The sequence below is a fragment of the Heloderma suspectum genome, chromosome 13 (assembly GCF_057233095.1).
Source record: "Heloderma suspectum isolate Gila_16-S chromosome 13, 16-S_ref, whole genome shotgun sequence".
In the NCBI taxonomy this organism is placed as follows: domain Eukaryota; kingdom Metazoa; phylum Chordata; class Lepidosauria; order Squamata; family Helodermatidae; genus Heloderma; species Heloderma suspectum.
Window position 1 is genome coordinate 30,826,524 of NC_139470.1, and position 27,146 is coordinate 30,853,669.

Below are 27,146 nucleotides of genomic sequence, written 5' to 3' on the forward strand. Positions count from 1 at the left end.
GCATCTTCTGCCACCTTAAAGACTAACACATTCTGGCATAAGCTTTTATGGGCACCGCCCACTTCATCAGATACAATAATACAAATGATATCAATTTATAGACTGCTTACCATCTCCAAAAATACCTCAAAGCAGTTTTTAAACAATAACAAAATTGTGCAGCCAATGCAAATAGTCCATCCTTATTACCTCCATATCGTGGAGGGTGATGCTGAGAAATAGCGGCTTATGACAACCATGTAACGTAGTCCCCTCTTTATGTTACAGATCGGAGGTGAGGCTGAAAGAGTGGTTTACAACAACCTTGCAACGTAGTCCAACGTTATTGCAATGTTACAAGGATGAGAGGAGGAGGAGTACAGTTTTATTGTTTAGCAATAAGCCAGAACAAAACCAAAGAACATTCAGATCTGAATAATAAAATTAACTCTCAGTTTCCTGGCTGACAACAGAAATAAGGAAACACACAAGATAAATTATTTTTCATTTTTAAACAGCAGGAAGCATACATATTCACTAGGTGGAATAAAATTATTCCTAAGCCTAAACTTGGTCAGATATTTTTCATGTGAATCCTTAAGAGGACATTAAGGGTGCAATCCTATGCAGAGGATTATGTTACTAAGGGTGCAATCCTATGCATGTTTAGACACAGAAAAGGCCTACAACTGGCTGGCTGGGGAATGCTGGGAATTGTAGGCCTTTTCTGTGTCTAAACATGCATAGGATTGCACCCTTAGTAACATAATGAACAATATCTTCAATCACAGTTTTTTAAAACCTACAACCACAAGGCCCTGTAGAAAAGCAGATGGCATAACATTCAATCTTAACTCCCTAAAAGCATTTCTACATGAAGTTAAATAAAGAACAAATAATTGGCTTTCTGATGATCCAGTATGAAGATACAGTCTAGAAAATCTGTAAGAATGAATAGTTAAAATAGCAGTTAAAAAGTATTTTTCAAACATGAAGATTCTTTAACTGATATTTAGACATCAACTGGATCTTGGTGAGTTGCCAGTTAAAGCCTCTAACAAGTGTCTGTAATGCTCTTGCTTGAAAATTCAAAGGAGAGCCATAAGCTTTACAAACTAAGCGAGAAGATGGCAAAATTAACTTACTATTATGAAGATTTTGAAGCCAAACTTGTATTCTAGCCCAAACAGAAGGCCAAGCTGTGAGCAGCAGCAATATTGAAAGGTAAAGCCAAGCCATGAGCAGCAGGAATACCGAAAGGTAAAGCCAATACTTTCTTTAAAAAATCATTTTGGAGCTTCTCCAGCTTCTTGACTAGTAATTGACATAGGGTGCAATCCTATGCATGTTTAGACAGATAAAAGGCCTACAACTCCCAGCATTCTCTAGCCAGCCATGCCGGGAGTTGTAGGACTCTTTTCTCTCTAAACATGCATAGAATTGCACTCTAAAAGCCCAAAATGCTGCACCATATAACACAGAAGGGACAACCTCAGCTAAAAAGATTTTAAATGGTAGGGCAATCCTTAGTGTAAAAAAAGAAAAGAAAAACCTTCAGAATAGCTCCTACAATAAGTCTTGTTTTAATGAGAATGGCATCCTGCTGGAGAATGGCATCGTGCCTGAATTCCTTTCAAGAGGAATTGTTCGCAAAAAAATACCCCTAAATAATAGGCAGGAGAATCCTATTGTTGAAGTCAGAGCACTCAGAGCCAGAGTGCCTGACATATCCAACAAGTGAGAGAGGAGCAGTGTTTGCCACCTTTCCTCTGGTTGTTTTCTCAAAAACCATTTAAGCAAGCAATGGGAAGGAAATTCTTTAGGCCAGCTCCGGGGCTGACGTTTCTCCTGGGTTTGGGGCATGGATAGAGGCTTTTTCCATGGCATACCCCGATCCTCTCTTTCCCCCCTCTCCAACATAAGAACTCTGCCATTGCAAGGGTGAGGGTTGCAGACTTTTCCCCGGGGGCACAGAGAGGGGAATCTGATGTTGGATATCCCCCTCTGACCTCAGAGGGGGAGATCCAATCTTTCCTATGGCTCATGGGATGCTGTCCCAGGGACCATAGGATCGCACTGTAAATATTTTAACCTTTTAAATATGGTTATTTGAAATTGACCAGTTAAATATAGGAAATCACTTATGAAAAGCAACCAGCTTGGTTTTAGTATAACTAATACCAAGCTGTTCCTTCCAGCAAAATGTTGCCAGCAAATCCATCTGCTTTTTAAGACCACCCCTGGTCAAAGATAATATGTCATCTACACATAAAAGAATACTGACCATTGTAATCTCTATGGCAAGTTGACACACATCCAATTTCTCAAGCAAATTAATCAAATCATGTATGTAAAGGTTAAAAAGAAGGGACAATGGAACACACACACCTATTTAACTCCCTTCTAATCCCAATTAATTATCACCAAAGGATGCCTAAACTATCCCCAAAGCTACAAAAGGGGCAGAGAGCTTAAAAAATTGGGTTCAAACAACTCTGTCACCCCACCGTGAGACACAGTTGCTCCTTAAGTCCAGGACGATAGTAGACCAGCAAGGTCTGCAGCCCCATGAATGCAGCTATGTTTACAAAATGGAGTCCCCTCCATGCAACACTTAAAACAACCAGGCTTCCAGAATGGGTGGGCAACTCTGCTGAAATGAATGCAGTCGGAATGCAGCATGGGCAGTTCCGACAGTGTGAAGCTGAATTTGGGTATACAAGGTGGTTAGGTGGTACAAGCAAGAAGAAAACTCTGGCCCTGGAAATGTGGCTGAGGCACAAGAGGAGGAGAGGGAGAGAACTGGAATGAACTGTGAGGAACAGGCAGCAAACCAAGCAAACCCCAGGCAAATCTTGGAGCTGCATGAAAAGTGTCTTGGCATGCTGGATCCCATAGTCAAGCACTACTGAGTGGCCAGATTTAAGGGCATTGATAGATTCAACCAAGGACAGGTCAGGGCTACAACTGGGACTACAGAGTACAGTGGCTTGGCAACAGGGACTAAATAGGAACCCCCAGCCTGGATGCTCTGTGAAAGGAAGCTTGCCTACTTGTATTATATTTTATGTTGTGGCATGTTTATTTGTTTTATATTGTTGTTTTATTGGGATTTTATTTGTATTTTGTTGTATTGTCATGTTTTGTACAAAATTATTTAAGGTGTTAAATAATAAATAAGTTTGCATTTATCCAGAGTTCCCACATTTTAAATACTGTAGAAGGGCAACCCCCAGGGAACTCCTGTCTGAAAACCTGGAGAGCTAGATGGACTATTGATCAGCGTAATTTCTTATATTCTTAAGTTTCACCAGTGCAACACAGTGGGTTAATGTTTTCATTAAGCTATCCAACAGGACCCTACATTTTCCCTCTTCTGGTTAGTCGCTATCAATTCAAACCCCATCAGTGTATATTTATTTATTTGATTTATTAGCCACCCATCTGGCCGGCTACCCGGCCACTCTAGGCAGCGTACAATACTAATAACAAATTTACATAATCAACTGAATAACAACAATAACAAAAACATAACAAAACAACACAACACTGCTCTAAAAAATCCTAACCCACCCCAAATGCCTGCCTGAACAGCCAGGTTTTTAAAGGCCAGTGGAAGCTCATCAAAGAGGGGGCATGGTGGAAGTCACTAGGGAGGGAATTCCACAGTCAGGACCACGACAGAAAAGGCCCTCTCCCTAGTCCTCACTAGCCTAGCTGTCCTGGCTGATGGGACAGACAGAAGGCCTACCGAGGCCCATCTCGTTGAATGGCATTCCTGGTGTTGTTGGAGGCACTCCTTAAGATAGACTGGGCTGGAACCATATAGGGTTTTAAAGGTCAATGCCAACTCCTTGAATTGGGCCCGGAAAACAACTGGTAACCAGTGCAACTCCTTCAGCACTGGAGTAATGTGGTCTCACTGACAACTGCCTTTAATCAGGCGGGCCGCTGCATTCTGCACCAACTGCAACTTCCAAACCGTCTTCAAGGGTAGGCCCACATAGAGCGCGTTACAGTAGTCTAGGCAAGAGGAGACCAGGGCATGAACTACTGATGGGAGCAGTTGGTTAGGGAGATAGGGGCGCAGCCGCCGTATCAGATGAAGTTGGTACAGCGCTGCCCGGCTCCCGGCTGACACCTGAGCCTCCATGGACAGCTGGAGTCTAAAATGACCCCCAGACTGTGGACCTGGTCCTTCAGAGGAAACCGCACCCCATCATACACCAGGTCAACATCACCCAACCTCCCCTTGTCTCCCACAAAAAGTACTTTCGTTTGTTGGGGTTCAGTTTCAGCTTAGTCCTTTCCATCTAGCCACTCACCGACTCCAGACACTTGGACAGGGTTTCTACAGCCACCCTTGGCGAGGATTTAAATGAGAGGCATCCGCATATTGGTGCCTCTGCACCCAAAACCTCCTGATGATAGCCCCCAGTGGCTTCATATAGATGTTAAAGAACATCGGGGAGAGAATAGAACCCTGTGGTGCCCTGCAAGTGAGCAGCCAAGGGTCTGAAGTCTCCTCCCCCAGAGCTACCTCCTGGTACCTGCCAGAAAGGAACGGAACCACTGTAATATGGTGTCCCCTATGCTCAACCCCTCCAGGCGGTCCAGGAGAATACCATGGTTGACGGTATCAAAAGCTGCTGAGAGATCAAGGAGAACAAGGAAGGAGCATTCGCCCCTATTCAGAGCCTTCTCCATATCATCCACCAAGGCCGTTTCTGTCACATGCCCAGGCCTGAAGCCTGATTGAAATGGACCCAGATAATCGGCTTATTCCAAGTGTGCCTGCAACTGCAACGCCACCACCCAATCACCTTGCCTCAAAACAGCAGATTCGAGACCGGGCGAAAGTTAGGGTTTTTTGCCCCAATATGCATCATCACGTTACATTGACTTACACTGAGCCACACTTGCCATTTTGTTGCCTGTTTGGAGAGATCCTTTTGGAGCTCTTCTCAGTCTGCTTTGTTTTTCACTTTTCTTAATAATTTGGTGCCATCCAGAAACTTGGCTAACTCACTCCTCACCCAACTTCAGAGCACTGATGAGCAAACTGAATAGCATCAGTCCCCATTGCTGAATTCCCAACATTGTGAAAACCATCTGTTTATTCCCACCTTCTGCTTCTTGTTCTTTAACCAATTACCAAACCATTAAAAAAAAAAAAACCTGTCCCAGCTGTACTTGCAGTGCATGTTTGCTGTCATAGCACACTACTGTCTCATGGAGATGTGGCTGCTGTAGTGCACTTGCGTGCTATGCCATGAATGCTGTATGTCAGGAGTGGGGAATCTCAGGCCTGGGCTTCCAGTTGGACTCGCTGAGGTTCCCCAGATGTTCACATGACCTTTCCCCCCAACCACTGATCATTTGGGGGGAGTTTCCTGACTTTTGTGCAGTGTTTTCCCCATTCTAAAAGGTTGAGATGCCTCTTCTAAGGCTTAGTTACTTTGCTTTTGGCCCTGCCCACTGCTGGAACGCAGCCCAGGATTCTCCAAAACTTAATTTGGCCCTCGACCTAAAGAAGCTCCGCACCCTACAGTATGTTGTGAGTCATATGTGCTACATATTAAAAGACAGGATTGCAGAGGTGGCTAGCATTACTTTAGAGTGCATTGGGCAAGACTGCACGTGTACCCATTTGTCTTCTAACTGCCCTGCAGGCCTGGCAGCCCAGAGTAGAGGCCAAGCCTCTTCCCCACCAGAGGCAACAACCTGCGGTCTCCTCCAGGTCAGGATAGTGACCACCACTGCGGTCAGGCAAGCGAACGACGAGGCACAGGGCTCAGAATCCGTAAGACACGTAGGCGCCCTCTGAACAGCTGAAGGAACATTCATAAAGGAATGGCATTCTGCACATGCTCAGAGACAAGTTGCCCTTCGATCTGGCATTAACGCCCTCCCCGCTTCCTTCTCTGAGGTCAACACTCTCTTCACATGTTCCGAGGCACTCAGCCTGGGCTGCCAGAATTTTTGTAAACCAAAGTTGTGCCCGATATTCCCCACGTCCCCCAGCTTCTCAGAGCAACGTGGCTGGCTGGCTTGGTTTTGCCGTTTACGGCCCTTTGGGGCACTGAGGCTCTGCGGGTCGGGGGCGCAGGGGGAGAATCATAGAATAGCAGGGTTGGAAGGGGCCTCCAAGACCATCGAGTCCAACCCCCTGCTCAGCGCGCGCTGCCTGGGCCTACGCAGGCCCGCCACGGCCGCGTGGGTAGGCCGGCTGACCAGGCCCGGCTCACCCTGCAGCCCGCCTTCTGCCGCCAGCCCCGTCACCGCGGCAACGGACGCCGGCGCGGTGCATGCCGGCCCGCAACAAAGTGCAACAATAAAACTCTACGGGAGGCGGAGGCGAGCTAGCCAATGGGCTGCGAGGCGTATTGTTGTCGTAGCCAATGACCGGCGCCGGCGCGGGGGGGGGCTGGGCGCGGCTGCCGGGAGCGGAGGGAGGGAAGGGCGGGAGCGGCCGGCCCGGGCGGCACTCGAAGTCTGTCTGTCGCGGGCGAGGGCGAGCAGGGCGGCTGAGCGCGCGCGCGGGCCTCTCCTCAGTTCGTTACGCGACGGGCGAACCGGAGGAGCGCCGAGGGGCCAACTTGCTCGTCCGCTCCACCAACATCCCTTCCCGCCGTCCTCGGAAGCAGCCCAGCAGCACACGGTGAGCGGCGCGGCGCGGGTCCGCCTTGGGCTGCTGCGGCTCCTCGTGCCCGAGGAGGGGCGGGCAGCGGCGGCGCTGTCCGCGGGCGTCCAGACTCGAGGGCGGTGAATAGGTGTGAGTAAGGCCCCGGACGGGGCCGTGAAGCCGGGGGTGGGGGGCACCATTAGCGTTGATGCCGGTAGCCTCAGTAATGGTGACGCTGGAGCCTGCTTGGCGTCTCTGCCTTCTGAATAAAGAGCCCAGCGAAGCCATGAATTGTGTGTGCCGGGGGGGAGGGACACACACACGCACCCCTGAACGGGAGGAATCGCGCCCGCTGCTTTTAATAAACCCTTGGGTGTCGTGCTCGCTGCTGCACGACTTTCTTTTTTTAAGGACCCACAAACACATGCTATAAAACGTTCTTGAACAGCATTGTGCTAAGCGCTGCACGATACTGAAATCAATAAAAATCCCGCCCAGACCCCGGGATTTGCGATCTGTGTAGAATAACGTACAAAGAAAGGGGAGGAGGGGCCGTGAGAATAGCTTGTTGCGAATGTGTTGGGCGGGGGGGGGGGATGTTTTTTGACACGACATAACGTTGGTGAGGGGCCATGATCATTATTGCTGCGAATGCGTTAGATGCTGTGCAACTGAAAACATCGCACATGGTCCGTAGCTTGTGTTTGAGAGGGAGTGTAAGAGAAAGAGAAAAGGAAAGATATAATTAAAACGCATGGAATAGTTGTGTGGGTGCGGCAAGGGGGGGTATTATTAAATGCCGTATGTGCTACGTGAGAGGGGTACTGGGGTGGTGGAGGGGAAGATGTATAGGGACTGTTTCTGAGGCAGGCGTGGTTTTCTAGGAGGCGAACTTATGTGGTGGGGGGCATAAACCATTGTGTGTAATGGGAAGGACATCGTGCAACTTTTGAAGTAGACCTAATATCTAGCTTACAACACCCAGCCTCCATTTTTGCATTAATTGTTTTGGGTCTGTCTGGACAGAGATCTGGGCTTCCTAGATATTCTCTAAATAAAAATCGCTTATTAAAATCCCTTAAAATGTTTTAGACACTTGTGCAATGTTTAAGTCCCCGTTTACAGTTTAAAATCTAGTACAAAAAGAATAGAATATGAGAGAGAAGGAATCAAAATAGTATCTGAGAGCCATGGTACGGCGGGTGGGTCTTCTTGAGGGGAGTAGTGCACAATCTGTTCTAGGATGTAGGGAAACATGTAGTGATCCCTGCCTGAAGGTGACGATAGCAAGGTCTCTCCATTTCCCCCTCCCTTCTGTGAGGAGCAAACTGATGGGGGGGGGGGTTTCCATTTGCTTTTGCGGGAATAATCTCCCTGCATGAAGGAGAGGCTGAGGGGGGGTACTGAAGGCTAATTGGCGATGAGGGGCATTATGTTATGAATGAGGGATAGTTTTGGTGTTAAATGTTGGGGGCCTTTACATAGTGAAGGAGGTGGGGTGGAGTTTATTTTTGAGATAGCTAATATGGAGAGGGGAGGGGGCATGGCTGGGTAAATAGATTTCTCGGAGTTAACATTTGTGAGTGTTCCTGAGGGAGAAATTGGATTCCTGATTTGGATTCCTGCATTGAGCAGGGGGATGTACTCGATGGTCTTGTAGACTCCTTCCAACCATACGATTCTATGATTCTTTGAAATGCACCAAGGGCTATTGGAGTGAGAAATGATATATTGGAATATTACTTAAGTGATGGGGGTGGTGGGTGTCTCTATAGGGGTAATCCTGAATAAATAAGCTCTGTGTAAATGGTAATGAGGATATGTTAAGTTGCATGCTTGGGGGTGGATGGGGCCCCTCAGACATCTGTTAACAGTTAGGTTCTGCTCTCATATAATGTAACGTGTGTAATATTCCTTGCTTCATTCGAGTGTCTCATTTTAGCAGTGCGTAGGTTGTTCAGCTCAACCCCCAAGATAGGGTCTGTGTTGTACTGATGCAAACTTGGCGTACAAATTAAGTGTTCAGCATATTGGTTTCTTCCTGCAGAAGGAGTCTTAAGTACCTTGACAGACTGGATTTGTTAAAACAGTGGGAGGAAATTAACTGCATAAGTATTCATTAGCTCATCAGAAATGGTTACAGGTGGTCCTGGTCTCTTCGACAGCTGTCTGGACTACCAGACTAAAGAAAGAACAATGCTTGGTGTACGTTTCTAAAAGAGCAGAGGGATGCTTCTGGAAATTGGATGCCTGCGCTGTAGAACTGATGGTCGTACTAGCATGGGTTATCACTTGTAATTCTTGACCACTGTGCTTCATAGGTAATCATGAGTGATCGAAAAGCTGTGATCAAGAATGCGGATATGTCTGAGGAGATGCAGCAGGACTCTGTGGAGTGTGCTACACAGGCCTTGGAAAAATACAACATTGAGAAGGATATTGCTGCCCACATAAAGAAGGTAATTACGAATCATCGCTGCAACTGCTAGTTTAGAATTCTTAGTGTAGAGAAGGTACTGCCAAGAGGAGAATCTAAACACATGAAATTGTGCCCACAATATTCTTAATTGGCAAAGATGGTAGTGTGGGAGGGAGGGGGGATCCTAGGAGTGTTATGGTCTGCTAAGGAAGAGTTGGCCATTTTCCTACAGCTTCTTCACAGTCTGGTCAGTGTGGGTGGTTCAGCTGCATATCTGTGTATCTGAGTCAATCCTAGAGGGTTGACAAGCACCTAGAGTCCTCTGAAGTTGGCTGAGCTAGTGAGAAGAACATAAGACTGTGAAAGCATATGCAATTGCTCTTTAAAGAGGTGGTGGGATGTACATAATCTAAAAGCATTTCTTAGCATAGCTCTTAGGCTTATGCAAGCTAGTCTCATTATCTTGCTACATTTCAAATAATATTAGTGACAAACTCCTCGAACTTGATCCATCAACAACTATATGTTTAAGATGGGTCAGACTGACTACTACTCCAGCACAATGACACAAATGACTTCACATTAGCTGATATACTCGTGTCTCAAATACACAGATTAGCGCAACTCTGAGGACCTTTAAAACATGCACAGAACCAGCCTTCCATTTGAAATTTGGTACAAAACTGAAATAAATCAGTTGAAAATTAGCTACTCCAAGCCTCTGTTAGGAAGAATCTGTGTTGTAAGGCACTGGTGATAATATATTTACCATTATAAACTCACACAGCCATTCACAACATTGTCTTTCAAAAAAAAAATTAAACACTGTAAGGAATAGCATTTGCACACTATATTTTGGGGATTGTCCATGAAATTTCAAGACTGGCTAATACTGTCATCACTGTTTTATATGAGCTTCTCTGTATTATACTTTTCTTGCAAGCCATGAATTAGTTTTCATAATGGCTTGTTTTGGTAACAACAGATACGATGCTTTACAGTGTTTGGGGGGTTCAAATTGATGTAAATTCTTAATGATTCCTAGATGTTGCCCTTTTAAGTAAACTGAATTAAGAATCCTCAAACTTTTAGATGAGTGGAATTTTGTACTAATTAGTACTGTTCTCCCCTTGCTGCTGTGAGTTTGCATGGAATGTCCTTGCAGCAGTTCTCAAGCAACTTGCTCCAGTCATGTAGGAAAAAATATACATTCGTGCTATGGCCCAGCCCAAGAGATTAGAATAAGGCAAATTCTTTACAGCTCAAGAATATGTAGCCTAACACATTGAGTGAAACTGTTAACACCTGTGATACTGAGATGTTAAGTGATTCTCTTCCAGGAATTTGACAAGAAATACAATCCTACTTGGCACTGCATTGTGGGACGAAATTTTGGCAGCTATGTGACTCATGAGACCAAACACTTCATCTACTTCTACCTGGGTCAAGTTGCTATTCTCCTCTTCAAATCCGGTTAGAATATGGGACTGTTACACCCAAATATGCATTCGGTTACAGGACTGCACGCTAATTCCAAATAGACTGAAGTCTTCAGCCTTCCCCAGGGAACATACCTTGATCTTCAAGCCTTTTGTTTTAACGAACAGGTACTCCTCTGTACCAATTTGTGTTTTTGTTGTGGCCATAAAAAATAGCAAAAAAGTAATCTTGTATGTATTTTTCTTTCTTTCAAAAAGTAGCTTTTTCTAATAAACTGTTGGGCATACTCAACCTTTAATAACTTATTCTAATAGTTCTGTGTTTAGCCCAGCTCATCTATTTGACTATCAGCTTTTGCATTGTAAGACTTAAAATTGAAACAGGCTAAATTAACTGGATTCTTCCAAAATTTAATCCAAAGGTTAGTGTCCTGTTTGCGTTTGGCAAAACTACCCTAGCAATTTAGCTAATGGAACCTGATAACTCATATATATGCTGACATCTGATTCTGAGCATATTTACTTGGAGATAAACTTGTCTTCAGTGGGACTTTCAAGCAAACTTGCTCAAGATTGTGTAACTTTATGCATGAGTTAGAAACAAGTCCCACTGTGTTCATGGGGTTACTTTCAAGTAGTTGTGCATAAGATGGTTGAAGGGCTCTACACAGGTTTAACTAAGAATGCTTTTTAGTCTCTAGTGTGCAACTCCTGGATGTTTAATTCAATATAGTTATGAATTCCAGTGCACATTCTGGGCCATATGATTCTTCAGTTAGTGTTGCTTCCAAAATATTTTTAGACATGCCAGATTACTTGATACATAACTTCTAACCCAAGAGTAGGGAGCTCTTTTCAGCCTGAGGGCCAAGTTCAATTTTGGAGATGCTCTAGATGCCACATTTCAGTGATGGGTGGGGCTGTAGACAAAGGGGGTGGGGCTTAAAGCTCTTACTGCCAGTAACCCAGCTGTAGGATTGGCATTTCAACCTTTTAGAATGGGGAAAAACTGCACAAAAGTTGTGAAACCACAAAAGGATCTGTGCTTGTGGGGGAAGGAGGCATGGCCATCTGGGGAATCCTGGAGGGCTGGACTCGGCCCCCAGGAGGGTCAGAAGTTCCCCACCCCAGTTCTAGCTGAATGTAATCAAAATAGAACATTGGACTTCCCATGTTAAGTTCCTTTTCTGCAGCAGATGGCAGGTATCCTTGAGATTGCTTCTCCCACTTCCTTCAATAGGTAGGGTATATGCAAATCACAGTTGCTTGTGTTTTCCTGTTTGGGGGAGAGCCCCTCCCAGTTTCAGGATGTAACACATCATCAAAGTGATAATTCTAAACTTAATTCAACTCTCCTTGCTTATGCAGGGACTGTAACTCTAAAAAAGACTGAAGAATAGTAAAGGAACATAACAGTATGAACCCCAACAAATAATTTACTGGTTTGCTAGAAATCATCATAGCCTACACTGCATTACCTGTGGAAAATAAAACCAGGTGCAATGGTTAGGTAAAGATATAGGTTAATGTGCATCCCCTGAAGACACGGGTAAGTTAATAAGGAGCCATGGAAGTGCCTTCCTTGTATTAATAGCAGTTGCTTCTGTGAGTCCTTCAGTTATTTGTGGAGCTTCTGTAGTGAAAGAATTTGACTAATATCCTCCCATGAGATCTACAGAAAGTAGAGAGTTCCCTTGCTGAGTTCCCCAGGCATCTTTTCCTCCCTCGGTGGGTCTTGAACCCATGCCCCAAGGATGATTGTGGTGTCTCATCTCTGTAGGTCTCCTGCTGCGGGAACTACATGGATGCAGTTCCACTGCTACCTTGGGAATTTCCATGTGATTTTTTTAAACTTTCAACACAAGGGAAATGGAGTAAATATCTAAGAGTTTATCTTGTAGAGGTACATGATCAATAACCTAATGCTGGGTTGAAATAGACCCACTCAGTGTCCTGAGATCCAAGGAAAGTGGGCACGCTTGCATTACACAACAACCCACCATAGGTTATTTAACCCATGGTGAGGCTGTGGAGTGTGTTTGACTGCAGTTTTAAATATGTAATCCCCACTTGGGGGTTGTTGTGTTGTGCAAACTTGGCATGGGTTAAACCCTTGGATAACCCATCGTCCATTTTAGGGTTATGCAAGTGTTGCTTAACCCTTGCATAACATGACAACCCCCCCCCGGGGGGGGGGGTATATGCAACCTGGTAACTATGAGTGCTGTGGCTTGTCATGTGTTAAGCAACCCATCATCCTGGTCAGTGAGTTCTTTGATGAACTTTAAAATGTTTGCCTTGAATGTTATGGATGAGCTACATATCAAACACCATTAAGTTTTTGATAACCTTTCATGCCTTAAAATGATCTGGCTGTGGAGAAAACCTCTCCAGCTAGCTGCAACATCGGACTACTCTTCTATAGTGACAGAATATTATCCGTATAATCTCTACGTGTAAGCCACTGCCTAAAGGGATATAATGAACTAATAAAGGGCTTGGAAGGAATTCTAGAAAACAAATCAACCACAGACTTGAAGTACACTATCATCACAGGCAGATACGGTCTTGCAGATAAGACCTGCTGAGGTATATGTTCCAGGGGTTTCTTAGGCCAAAGGATAGAAACTGGTAAAAGATGACCACCATCTTCAAGGCTGAGTTTTATCCACAGCTTTGGAACCACAGTACCAGGAACTAGTGTAGCTACAGGGCCATCCACTAAGACAGTGTTCCCTAGCCTAGTGCCTGCCAGATACATTGTACTACAACTCCCACCATCCTTAGCCAGCATGGCAATTAACCATGCTGGCTGAGGGTGGTGGGTATGTGGTAGGCACCAGGCTGGTGCAGGCTGTGCTAGGGGAATGCTGGAACTCAAGAGGTCATGAGGCAACTAAAAACCATCTAGAGGAGTTAACAGGCACTTCTGCTGCTGCTGAAAATTCCTCGGTTGGCAGCTTGGGAGAGAGGGAGCTCCTTAAACAGAACAAACTGCTTCCGTGCAAGTTGTTTCGGAGGGAAATAAAGCTGGAGATAGCACCTAGAGCCATCTCTGCCCAGACAGCACATAGCCTCTTCTGCTTCTGAGTGGGGTGGGTGTGGGTGTGTGTGAGAGAGAGAGAGAGAGAGAGAGAGAAAAACTCTATAGGAAAATTGCTCTGGAATTCTTAGTTTCCTCAGCAGACTGCTCACCCCTCATTTCTGAGGGAGGAGAGTCTAATAATCTCCAACAAAATTTAGGATTCCTCACCAGAGTTCACCGCTGTTTCTGAGTGGGGGTAGTTCTGGCTCAATTAACAACTTGATATGATGAGGTACATCCACTTCACATTACACCTTGACTGGTTAACACATTTTTATTTATTTGTGGCATTTAGATACTGCTGTATATAACATCTCTCAAAGTTCTGAGATTTCCTTGTAAGCACCCAACTTCATTGGAATGCTGTCTTCATGGGTGAAGGAAGAGACTTTCTCGCATTGAACCTGTGGACATAAGGAACCCTGGTAGAGCATGCTGTGGCAAATCAGCGCAGAATGCCTGTGTAAGCTCCAAGGAATAAAACACCACACTGCTTGGAGACACCCACACCCAATCATGTTTAAACTCGTCTAGTGTGGCAGGCTGTACAGATCTTGCCTGTCATGTTTAGGCATTCAGATTTCATTTCTCCATTTAGTGCACTTAAACCAGCATGGGGTTACTCATTGTTACTACAGAAAATACAATCCAACCCAGGTTAAGCACTTCAATTTATGCTGGAGTAAAGCACACACTCTACTTTTCCACTAAAATTGATGTTTTCCTTGGCTGGATTGTGCCATTAATGTTTAACGTACCCTATTTTCTCGTTTACTTTGTAATGATTTTGTAGTTCTTCTGTCAGTCAAACCTTTTAGCAGTGGATACTACTTTCCCTGGGTGGTGCAAGAATGCCCCTCAATTGATGGCAGATTACTGAACAGGCTGCATGCTTGGCTCCTGCTTTCAGATGGAGACAGGCATGAGGGCAACAGTGTCCAGGGTCAAAAGCTACTTTCTGCTTCTAGAGCTGCACTGTAGTCCTGAAGTAAACGGCAAGGCAAAATGCTCTTGTTAATACTCTTGTCTTAATGATATTGACTGTTAGTGTGTCTTCTGTAGTAGTGTAACCCATAGAGGTTTCAGAATACATCTATAATGCAGATGTTAACTTCTGCCAAAGGCATGGTACTTATGGGGCAGTCAACTGTGCCAATCATATGAACAGCAACTGTCACTTCCAAAACTGTAGGAGTGTGAAGACTAGGTGCTTGACTATGGTAAGCAGCATCCACTGGACTGGGTTCAGGTGACATAGCAGGAATGGCTGTGTTCATGTGGGGACCTACTCCCTAATACAAGGATCAGTGCCCAAGATTTCATCACACCTGAGAGCAGTATATGGCAAAATGGGTTTCATGTGACTAGTTTCCCCATAGATTATATTAAGGATGGACGAAAGTCCCTTACCTGGTCCCACAGCTGTTTTTTTTGGGGGGTGCCCCCCCCGCCAAAATTCTTGGCAGGGGAGGAGGCGCCCTGCCCCTCCCAGACGAAATTCAGGCCGGGGGGGGGGAGGGGGGAGGCGCCCCGTCTCCCCAGCCACGAAATAAAAAAGTAAATTGAAAAAAAAAAAGTGATAGGCTAGGTAACAATTTACATAGCCTATCATGGCTAGATTTTCAAAGTCAGCTGTGATAGGCTACGTAAATCTTTACGTAGCCTATCACAGCTGACTTGGGGGGGAATTGTGTTCCTTATTTGGGCATGGGTAGTCTACGTAAAGTTTTACGTAGACTACAGTGAAAATAAGGGCAACGCAAATAGCGTTGCCCTTATTTTCGCCATAGTCTACGTAAATCTTTACGTAGACTACCCGTGCCCAACTAAGGAACACAAATGGTGGCGCCCATGGCATACGCGCTTTTTTTTTCCAAAGTCAGCTGTGATAGGCTACGTAAAGATTTACGTAGCCTATCACGACTGACTTTGAAAATCTAGCCATGATAGGCTACGTAAATCGTTACATAGCCTATCACTTTTTTTTTTTTTTTTCACTTTATGGGGAAATGGCTGCAGCGGCAGCCAGTAGGAAGATCGGCCCCCGCCACCGCTGAAACGCTGCCGGGACCCGCCGCTGAGAGGGACATTCGCACGAGGTAAGTCCCATCCGGGGGGGGGGGGGGGGCAGGGGGGTTTCAGAGAATTTCCCCACCAATTTCGGGGGGCCAAATGCGTTGGCATTCGGCCTCCCGGAGATTCGTGGAGAAATTCTCCACCATCCCTAGATTATATACTGCCATACATTATGCAATACTTTACAAAAAACAAGAGGACAGGCTACCCAACATAGTTGAAGGGCCAATTTTTTCAATTGTCTGAAAAAAGGACAATTATTATCATCTGGAGTGAATTAAAGTAGTAGCCTTTTTTTAAAAAAGCCTATGACCCTAGTAAAATTATTAGCCACTATAGCTATCAGTAATGAGTCGCTTTCACTGAAAAAAACATTGTGTAAAAAGACCCATCTAAAAATATGTAATAAATGGTGCTGTGAATCTAACATGTTTTGCCCAATCGTAATTAGACCCCAAGAGGGCTCAAATTGATCAGAAACGATCCCTAATGTACTGAGAATTTGAGGATTCTGAAAAAAAGTGCAAAATCTTTTAATCAATGCAGGAAAATACTTGTTTTTAGATTTCATCTGTGGATAAAATAGCTGATTGAGGCCCAGCTGTGGTCTGTATTCTGCATATTATACAGCAGAATTTTCCACATTTAGCCTGCTATCTGACACTGATCATCTCTCTGTTTCCACATTCCTGGTGTAAAACAATACCCCCTCCCCATCATCTCAGTTCCTTCTAAATAAATGGGGCAGTTGGTGCCATTTTGAGGAATTTAATGGCTCCTTGCCCTTAGTTGGAACTGTGACTGAAATTCTACACTGTGAAGAGTTTATTGCTATGACCTATATAAATAATGCAAATTAAGCAAAGTTAGGTATTCCTTTGTTTTGCAGAGAGATGCAGGGCACTTAAACCCCTCCTCCAATAAGTAGAAGTCTTACTTGGCATCCCTTTTGAGATTTCAACAGGCCTTACCTGCTGCTCAGGAAACTGAGTCCTACACTCAGTACCACACTCTGGGTTTTCTACTCTCCTTGGGAATCCTCATCACCTTGTCCTATAATCCTTGGAAAGGTTTTAGCAAGGAACATTTAATTTGTATACTTTTTTTTTTTTTTAGGAAAGTCAAAGGCTGGAACTAGATATTTTGGTAGCCACCATATCTCCATCTAGTTCCAATGCAATGTAATATGGGGGGCCGAACCTGTACGGCAGCACAGGCTAACCCTCTCTTCTGTCCCCAGCTGTGATCACTGACAAATATATATTGCCCCACCAAGAAAAAAGCTGCTGGGCTGAGGATACACATTGGCTACCAAAGATCGCATTCCACTCAAAACAAGCTTATATCAGGTCTATCTATGGCTATTGTCCCTGATAGCCAAATAGAATCTGCATGCGCAGGGACAGTACACCTTTGAATAGCATGTGATGAGGGGACACACAGCAGGGGTGGGTTTAGGAGCTTTCCAGAAATACCAGGCTGGCTACTTCTGGAAACAGGATGCTAAATCTTTGGTGTGATCCAGCAAGGTAATATGAATGATTCCCATACATGCCTCAGCACAGAAATATCAATATGTATGTAACACCATATAACCTCCCATATTCCACTGGAACAAGATAACTACTTGAAAATCTAAATACTATTTTTAATAAATACACCAAGGAACCTCACCAGCCACTCTGTCGTTGACAGACTGGATCAAAGTCACTTAAGAACGAAGAAAGTACTGACCTTTCATTTTAAGGCTAGTTTGTCTTTCATCTCCTTTGCCACACATTGCTACTCCAATGGTAGTTGACATGGATGAGACATGGGAATCGAGTCTTATAATGTGGCTGTTCTCCTATGCAGGCTGCATTTCGCAGAAATCCATCAGATATAAAGTAGTTTTAAATCACAGTCCGTTTCAGGTGGTTAATATAGTCTTTATGTTGTTACGCAGCAAGACAGAGTGTAGGCAGAGCTGTCAAATCACTTCCAAAAATACAGGAGTTGCCTTTTTTTGAGGCTTGAAATTTAGATTCTTCCAAGGGATCAGTCCCTTTCCTAAGTCTGTTTGGTGACATGGCACCAAATATGCTGGAAGGCCCAAGCATTTGAATTTTACCATCAGAAAATTCTGTCCACCATTCTTTTCTTTTTTAATATAAAAGATGAAGGTCACAGCTTGAAGCCAGAATGAATGGCCACAATGCCTGAACCCAAGTTTTGATATTCCACCTTCAGAAAGCCTGCATCTTCAATCATCTCTTTGAATGTCTCCTGAAACGCAGCAATAGTGATACTGGCATTAAATAAAACTCATATATGGATTCTTGATTTCTTCAGTGTCCCTCCCTTAATGGGGCTGACACTGGAACATTTTATCATAGTGTTCAATCCTATGCATTCTTCCTCAGATGTATATGAACCAAGTACAATTGAACTACTTCTCAGGCAACTGTGCACAGGACTGCAGCTTTAATGTTCAGACTCTGTGTAGAGGGCATTTTACCTGGGCAGGAAAGCGTCTGATGCTTTCTACAAGATACTGGTAGGATTTCCAGTCACCAGCAATAACCTCACCCAGCACAGGGATAACCTGGAAGCTATACAGATCGTACAGACTGAAAATAAAAATCGCAGGTTAATGCAGGTACCACAGATCTATTCAGACTAGGTTTTCCCTAAACTGGTTTGTATCCAGTAATTAACATATTTTCAAATGCTTGAGGGCCAAGTTCAAACAAGGGCACCCAGAGAAGTTTCCCTTCCTCTAGAGGTCCAAACCCAAATACTTCCCAGAAGAGTTGAAAGGTGTTCCTTCTGGAACTGGCATTTTGTAGCACCCAGTTAAGCAGGAAGAAATTTATATTTAATTAGATACTGACCTGGTTCACATGACATGACAGCCCACCATGGATTAATTTACCCTAAAAACAAGCCATGGGTTATCTGAGGGATGTCTAACCTTCAAACAACCCATCCTCTTGGTTTGCACGACACAGCAAGCTGGGCACCTGGCACGACATAGCAGCCCTCGTGTGTAAATGAACCCACAGTGAGCTGCCACGTCATGCAAACCAGGCCATTGTGTTTTCCCTCTTGGCTTCCAGAGGACATTCTAAATCCTTTGAGAGGAGAAGCAGGGCCAAAGTCTAGATTAAGCCCTCCACATCAGCCCTGCCTACTGGTAAGGAACAGAGCCTAGGCAGACTTTCTCAAGTGCTTACCTTTCCAGTTCTTTTTCTTTGCAAGCAGAATCCTCTCTCTGCCCTCCCCCCATGCTGACACATCCTAGATAGAGGACAGAACCCTTCACAAGTTAGGAGAGGGGACTTTCCTGTGCCATTGCCCCCAGACTGACCTTTCCCCAGGGCTGGACCCACAGTAAGGACAACTGCAAGAACTGGTAACAACCAGCAGTGGCTGAAACTGGAAGGTACAGTGGTGCTTGTCCCTACTCCCCCCACTGCAGGGCAGGAAGGAGATTGCACCATACCACAGCATCTTGTCCTGTCTCCCTCCCTGCATTGCACAGCAGATGAGGGACAGCATCAGAGGACCGCACCTTCTCCTGACCCTCAAGATGGGCACTCAATGCCAAAAGAAAATCACCCTTTCATCAGAGAAGGAAGTGAGTGACCCTATGCCCCTAATCCCATGAGTTACATCAGTTGCTGCAGATACGAACAGTGACTAGACTCATCCAGTTCCTAACTAGATGCTAGGGAGCATTCCTCATACCCAGTTTGTAACTGGATAAACAAGGTTAGGCAGAGACTACACCATATGGCCAAACCCACTAGCTAACTTTCTGATTCCAGGGGCACTCAAGGAACATTCAATCCAAACTGTGGCCTCTTTGACACCATTCCTGCAGGGCATACCGTTCCCATAGCTATGCTAAGCCATGATGTGGTCTCAGCCATCAGTGTTCATAAGGCATTGTAGACTGGAACAATGCCTCTTCTGGTTGTGCAGTGCTCTCATCACTGTTGGCTGACATACCAAACCAATTCCAGTAAGTTAGGTTGCTAAACACCCACATGTGTGATGAACAGAGACCATGAAAAAGACAGGTCAGTCACCTGTAACTGTAGTTCTTTTGCATGGTCATCTGTACATTCATACAGCCCACCCTCCATCCCCTTGCACCCTCCATCTTCCTGCCGTTTATCTGCCTGCTGTTAATGGTCCGCAGACACTGAGCAGGAAAGGCGGGAGCTCCACCCTTGGGCATGCACAATGTGTGTGGCTCCAGCTCTAGAACATTCCAGACAAGGCTCTGCATGGGTGCATAACTCATGTGTGTGAATGCACAGATGGCCACTTGAAGAACTACATTGACAGGTAAGCAACCTGTCTTTCTCGTAGATTGTTATGGTATTGTCTAAACACATATTTGCTCATGGAGATGACAAAATGAGAGAAACCCCTAATACAACCTGGAAATAAGTGAGTTGTTGACATGACTAAATTCTAGACAGAGAAACCGTCCTCCCGGTTTCAAGACTCGATAGGCCTCCTGAAGCGCCTGGAACAAGACAGATGTGAAATGAAAAATGTAAGCAGTGTAAAACAGCATAGTAAACAGTGCTTCACTTAGTTTAATTCTGAGCTCAGAATGTGGATGGGGGGGGGGGAGTAGAGCTCAGGTTAATCACCCCTCTGAATGTCCGTCGGGCACTCTTAATCATGGGGCAATATTCAATGCTAATCCTACTTAGAGTAGACCCACTGAAAAGAATGGCTAACTTAAGCCCCATTCGTTTCAATGGGTCTATCTAAGTAGGATTAGCATTGGCTACTACCCATGGAAAGCTTTTTAGATGTATACTAGCTTCCTCCAAAGCGCAACATCAGAATGACTGCCAGTTTTGAGCAGTGAATATGGTCAAAGTGAAATGCTCAGTGGGTACAGCTGAATCCTATTTTTGCTCATCCCTGTTTTCCAGGCCTACTTCCACCTTCCTTTGTGATTTAGTGATGTCCACCTAAAATGGACATCACTAGTTCAGCAAGAAACGTCAAGGTACTTCAGTGGATCCTCCATATACTAAGACAATATCCCTCTATCAGTTGCTCAGGACAAAAAATGGGAAGGCCATCACCTTTGCTGCACCTACTTTGCAACTCCAAGAGCCACCTGACCTCCTGCTGTTGGAAACAGAATGTTGGACTACTACCTGGACTTTGATCGAACCCAGCAGGGCAAACTACCCTCTTCTTAGAAGAATAAAATTCAGCAAGATCCAAGCAATGACACTCATGCTCACCTGATCAATATGAGTGACATTTCGGATACCAAATGCAATTGTGTAAATGTCAAAGTTGTCATCATTGAAGGGCAGCTCTTCAGCATTTCCAAGCACCCAGGACAATCCTTCAAAAGAACATAGAAGGAATTGGCAAGTGCCACACCCCAAACTACTTTCAGAAAGGCTCTCTCACCAAAAAAAGTTTCTTATGAAAGGGCAACACCCACCATATGCAGCCATGTTTACAGTGCAAAAGGCAACTTAAGGCAAATCATATCCCTCCTCCTCAGCATGAGACAACGCACATGCACCAGTTCAGTTTTAAAAGCCTCCACTGTAGCCCCAGTATCCACAGCTGCAAAGCACAGCTCATTGTTGCTTATGAGTGGCATAATTGTGTATGCACAGTTCTTGTGGTCAGGATGTTAAGAGGAATGTTTGACCTTTATGCTGTACTGAATGTCTAGCCTGAAATTCTCTCAGTATTATTCTGCATTTAACAATGACCAATTATTTGGTTCCTTTGGATGTGTGGCCTGGTCACCGACAGTCCTCTAAACCAATGTGATGCTGTTTTAGAGAAAGAGCTGTCTCTCTCCTACATTTATTCATTTGCCAAATTCCACAATCACACAGTGAACTTGTGGATTCATTCCTAGATTCATATTTTGAGCTAGGTTAAATAATTCCAGCAGGCTGTACTGAAGGAGAGGGGGGAGCAGGGCCATTCCACCAGCCCTTCTAAAATAATTAAAAAATCCCCCTCTTTCCTCTCCATTCCTTTTTCCTTGTGTGTTACACCTTTTTAGACCGTAAGCCCACAGGCAAGAACAGTCTTGTTTAATTGATTATATGTAAGCTGCTCTAGAAGACCTTTTGGCTGAGGAGCAGCATAAAAATACTTGAAATAAATAAATACAATTGGAGGGGATCTATTTTATCTATCTACAAGTGGAGATAGATAAATCTATCTCTTCCTGCTTTTTCAAATTCACAAGATGTGCATCCTGAATTTATCCATGCTTACTCTGAAATTATCCTGAATTCTATGGGATTTATTCTCAAGTAATCACCTGTAAGATTGTAAGGTGTAATCTGTAATTTGAGGTGTAATCACCTCAAAGATCATGGACCAGTGTTGGTGCATGGAAAGTAAGTTGTAAGCAAGCACAATTTGTGACATTGCACAACGTTATTATTGATTGCGGGGGATGTCGGTTAAACCACCTTAGCTTTCAATTTCCTGGCTTTTTGAAGTTTGGGGTAACATAAGATAGCCTTAACTCTGGTCTTTTAAACTGGCAGGGGGGTTGATCATTGTGTCTTGATCATTGAACCTTTTTCTAGTCCAAGTATACAGCATCTACCAGAACACCCCATCCACATGTTTATTGACTGGCTCATGCACAAGATCTGCTTGTGTGCCAGCGCTCACAGAGGCAAGATGACTTTCTCTGTGCTGTTTATTTGTTCAAGCAGAATATGTAACTAGTATATTTTAAAAGTCTTGCTTGCAGAAATGTATTCAGAATCTAGATGATTAAAGCACAAGAGCATTCCATTGTTTTTGGATTTCATATATACTAGGGTTATATAAATGAATGCCACTGGGCCAAATCTGGCCACCAAAGATTTCTATGTGCTCCCCAGAATAAGTATAATCCCAAAGCCCCTACTCTACCCACCCCACCCCACCCCACCCCACCCCACCCCTCTCTCTCTCTCCCCCAGACATACACACACACAGCCTTCCAAGATTTAAGCCATCACAACTGACGATTGCCCTGGGACTGCAGAAGTAATGGCAAAGAACACTCTGGCTCCATCCCTTGGCCTAAGGAACAAGAGCCTCATTCAAGCAAGAAAATCAGCAAGGGAAAATCAGCCTAACCCAAAGTGCATTTAAATGCCTGCTTCTAGCTTATTCTGGCCTTGAAAAACTGATTTCTCTCCTCTTCCCTCCACTCCCCTTCCCTTGCATGTCTTGTCATTTTAGTGTGTAAGCCTGATGACAGAGCCTGTCTCTCTTTTTATTGATGTGAGCCGCTTTGGGAGACAATAACGGTCTCAAAAGCAGGATAACAATACAGTAATAAATAAATCCCATTGCTGAAATGACAATCCATTACCTTCAGAGTAGCCAAGGTGTTGTGATTTCTGCTTCCCAATCTTCAGCATCTCCTTGTTAATGTCACAGACTACCACATGGGATCCCCCCAGGGATCTATGCTCCTCTTCCTGGTAAAGTTTGGTGATCTCCTGCCATGATAAATTCTGATGGGATCTCAGCTTCTGTCGGACCTGATGCTCCCACCGGGAACGAACAGAATTGATAAACCGAAAGGCGATGTCCCCTGCATTTGTTTTGAAAGGAAGATTCATAATGGGGAATTTTCTCTGGAATTCAATGTTTAAGTGTGTGTGTGTGTGTGTGTGTGTGTGAGGTTTTTGTTTTGTATTAATGAGGTGAGGTGGATGGCTATTAAGGAGAGGGCCTTTGCAGTGGTGGCAGCCTGGTTATGGAAGGCTCTGCCCAGGGAGGCCTGCCTGGCACCTATGTTGTGGTCTTTTTGACACCAGGTGAAGACATTTTTATTCTTCCAGGCGTTTTAGTCCTTCAGTTTTAAAAGTTGTTAATGCATTTTTAGATCTTTGCATTACTGTTGGCTTTTACTCTATTTTCACTTTGGCTTTATTCTGTTTTAGACTTGGTTTTTATATTATGTTTTATGATGCATTTTAAAATTTAAAGCTTTGTTTTGTAAACTGCACAGAGGGCTTTGGCTACTGGACAGTATAGAAATGTAATAAATATAATAAAACAAATAAAAATAAAATATTTCTATTAGATTGAAAGATCTAAATCTTGTAAATAAGAAAACCCAAAAACCAACAATAACATTTGCTCTTCATTCATTCAGACACTGCAGCTGGTGTAGAATGCCAGAGCATCAGCTGATCATAATCAGCTTGCATGGCTGCTTTTAAGTTTCCAGGATCAGTTCAAGGTGCTGGGGTTGACCTTTAAAGCCCCTCATGGCTGGAGTCATACATAGTGCAGACAGTGCCTCTTCCTATTCCTATTAAGGTGTCTTGTGAAGAAGAGCTCTGTATACAGTCTTTCAGTGTGGCATGAACTGCTATGGAAAGGAGTAGAACCATTTCACTGGTAGTCCCACCTTCTTGGTCTTTCAAAACAAATGCAAGATCCATGTTTTCGTTCATGCCTTTGGTGCTACATTTGATTCTGCTGCTATACAATTATATTGGTCTTGGCTGCAATGCTGTCTCTGCAACTTACTTGCAACTGAATGAATTTGGAACTGATTTATATTATTTATAGGCTGCTGTAGCTGTCAAAGCAGCTTGCAATAAAAAGTAAGCATGCGTAGGAACAGGCTGGGAGATTTAAAAATAGTTTTAAATGGTTGTCTATCAATGATTTTTATGTTTTATTATTTTCAACTAGCTTTGCTATGCTGTTTGGAAGTACACAACTGGAACTTCTGAATAGTAACCATATAAGTTATGAGTGCTACTTTAGAATAGTATAGACCAAAATCAGTTAAGAAATGTTCAGTGTATTCCTTCCTGTTCTAAAACCCTAATATTGGAAGGCCTTTCTGATGTAATGGTTGGCTGAATATTTGTTTTGTACTAGATGGACTGGAAACACTAGCTAAGACATCTTTCTTTGTCTTAGTGACTCCTTGGCTCTCTAACTGTAAAAAGGCTATCAATGGCAGAGTTCAAAAACTCTTGGGACAAGGTAATTCCAGGTCTACCCTGGCACCTCAAGGACCTCAATTCTACAAGTGGAAGCTGGTGACCCTCAGTTGCTTAATTTAAACCAAAAGTGTAAAAAGCTAACATTGTTGGATTGACATGATTGTATTCCTTCCTGGTTGTATAATATTCTTTCCCATGTACAATCTCCAACTGTGGTGCTGGAGAAGACTCTTACAAGTCCCCTGGACTGCAAAGGGGTCAAATCAGTCAATCCTAAAGGAAATCAACCCTGAGTGCTCATTGGAAGGACAGATACTGAAGCTCAACTATTTTGGCCACCTAATGCGAAGAGAAAACTCCCTGGAAAAGACCCTGATGCTGGGAAAGATTGAAGGCAAAAGGAGAAGGGGACGGCATAGGATGAGATGGCTAGATAGCATCACCGATGCAATGAATATGGACTTGAGCACACTCCAGGAGAGAGCGCAGGACAGGAAGGCCTGGCGTGCTATGGTCCATGGGGTCACGAAGAGTCGGACACGACTGAACAACAACAATGTACAATCAGATAAACCAGCAAACACATTAAAGATTCTTTACCCTAACAAAAAATATTGAAAATCAGGATGAAAGTAATGATTTGTCTGTCATTTTAAGCATATTTCATAATAGCATATTTAACACATTTTCTAAAATGTAACTATTATATGAATGTTACTTCCCTGAAATCTGCAAATTCAGAAAAGTGGGAGATATATATGTATTTTAAATAAATAAAAATGAGAGTGAGACTGCTTCAACCAGCATCTGATGTCAAACTTAGAAACAAAGCTCCTTAATACATCTGTGAACAATATGAGGCTTACCTGTCCCTCCAGCAGCATCAAGTAACTGGGTTCCAGGGTAAGGGTTCATTTGACGCAGCAGGATATCTTTCCAAACACGATGGATTCCCAGACTCATTGAATCATTCATTAGATCATACTTCTTAGCCACATTTTCAAAAATTTGGTAAACTGAAATTAACAATGTTTATGCAACTGTTTATGCACACTTATCTGGGAATAAGCATGCTTAGGATTGTGCTGTTAATGAATTGAGTGAATTAACTGTTCAAAAACTCGATTAATCAGACGGCAGCGTTGTTTTAAAAACACTATTTTAACGTAAGAACTGTGGATAGCACCTACCATTTCAGAAGAGGCATTCCTTCTTCTCTATCACACACAAAGGAACCTCTGTTTTTGTTCTAAAAATTGTAGAGAAATCCCCCCATTCGCACCAAAGCAAATACTAAGTTGAGAAGAGGGGGTTTCCCTCAGGACCACAAGAGAGGAAACAGTTAAATTACCCCCTCCAGGCTTGCTTTGATCCCATTAATTATCAGTCCCCTCAGCTGATGCTATTTGAATTTAAAAAACAAACCCCTGTGGGTCAGATATAAAGACAAAACACGTTTACTCTCATGCTAATTTGGCCATCAGAAGGAAGGGATTGCATTAGACAGATCAAGCGGTGGGACCTAATGAAAGGGAGGCTGGCAGCCGGTGGGTCAGAGCACAAGCTGATCCAGGCGCAGGGGAGGGTGCAAAGCAGATGGCCTACGCTCCCATCAAGCAAAACAGAAAATACCCACCCACTCCCCAATTAATTCTGGGCGCACAGCCTGAGATTTTAGTCCTCCCCTTGGCAAGGGGAGGGAGCGGGAAGCCATCGCTCAGCGGAAGAGCACATGCTTTCCCTGCATGCAAAAGGTCCCAGGATCCCGAGCAGAGCCGGCTCCTGGCAAACCCAGGAGAGCCGCAGCTAGTCCAGGGAAGCATGCGGGAAAAGGCGGGAGCCTTCCCTGCAGCCCAGCCTGTCCAGCCTTACATCCCATGGGTCTGGCTCAGGATAAAGCAGCTTGCTACGCTCCTAAAATCTGAGATCCAGCTGTTAAGGCCTTATAAGTCCTCACCCCTTGGGTCCTACATATAAAAAGCTGGGCTACAAATTCAAATTGTTAGTAAAGAGGCACACAGACGCTATTGCATGGTGGACATTTACAGCAAAATGGGATGGCAAGGTGAACTCCGCCACTGCAGGCTGCACGGGGGCGGGGCGGGGCGCTTTTTGTAACCCCCCCCCCGCATTTATTGAAACGCGCCGTCCCCTCCTCCTGCCGCCTCCTTCGGCTGCAGCGCGCATCAGGCCTGGCCCACACCAGAGGCGGGGCGAGCCAGGCCTCCAAGAACACGGCACCTCGGCTGGGCTCGCCCCTCCGCCGACTCACCCTTCTGTCCCTTCTCCGCTTCCGACACGGTCTGGAACCCGAAGTGCGTCTCCCCGTCAGCACCCGGACGCCTCACTCCGCTGCGCAGGCCGCGCAAGAGGAGCAGCACCCGTTGCCCGTGGCAACCACCCCAGGCCCGGCACGACCCGCTGAGCGCGGCGGCCGCCATCTTGCTCGGCGTAGCAACGGCGCGACTCCGAGTTCCCACGCCCCCTCGCCGCCGCTCCGCCCCTTTCGGAAGGACGAGGGGAGGAAGCGAGGAGCATGCGCAGTGGCGCG

General features: G+C 44.7%; 2 protein-coding genes across 6 annotated transcripts; one reads left to right on the forward strand and one right to left on the reverse strand.

Moving 5' to 3' along the window:
- The first annotated feature begins 6,465 nt into the window (after positions 1–6,465).
- DYNLL1 (dynein light chain LC8-type 1) lies at positions 6,466–22,426 on the forward strand. 4 transcript variants are annotated; one of them, XR_014785736.1, is made up of 5 exons: positions 6,466–6,640; positions 8,926–9,063; positions 10,364–10,630; positions 15,567–15,646; positions 20,564–22,425. XR_014785736.1 is itself a non-coding variant. In XM_084819749.1 (3 exons), exons 2-3 carry the CDS (start codon positions 8,932–8,934, stop codon positions 10,499–10,501), a joined length of 270 nt encoding a protein of 89 aa, XP_084675875.1. In that variant the 5' UTR covers positions 6,466–6,640; positions 8,926–8,931; the 3' UTR covers positions 10,502–11,211. The 4 variants fall into 4 exon arrangements, 1 of the variants encoding a protein (XP_084675875.1); XR_014785735.1 differs by lacking the exon at positions 15,567–15,646 and having other exon boundaries at positions 20,564–22,426; XR_014785734.1 differs by lacking the exons at positions 15,567–15,646; positions 20,564–22,425 and adding an exon at positions 13,843–14,540.
- Positions 13,805–27,065, reverse strand: COQ5 (coenzyme Q5, methyltransferase). Of its 2 annotated transcripts, XR_014785733.1 has the most exons (8): positions 26,868–27,065; positions 25,462–25,611; positions 22,996–23,220; positions 20,885–20,991; positions 20,054–20,142; positions 18,121–18,232; positions 17,358–17,888; positions 13,805–13,951 (listed from the first exon to the last, which is right to left on the reverse strand). XR_014785733.1 is itself a non-coding variant. In XM_084819748.1 (7 exons), the coding sequence occupies exons 1-7, from the start codon at positions 27,034–27,036 to the stop codon at positions 17,787–17,789; spliced, it is 954 nt and encodes a 317-aa protein (XP_084675874.1). In that variant the 5' UTR covers positions 27,037–27,065; the 3' UTR covers positions 16,171–17,786. The 2 variants fall into 2 exon arrangements, 1 of the variants encoding a protein (XP_084675874.1); XM_084819748.1 differs by lacking the exon at positions 13,805–13,951 and having other exon boundaries at positions 16,171–17,888.
- Between the last annotated feature and the right edge of the window lie 81 nt (positions 27,066–27,146).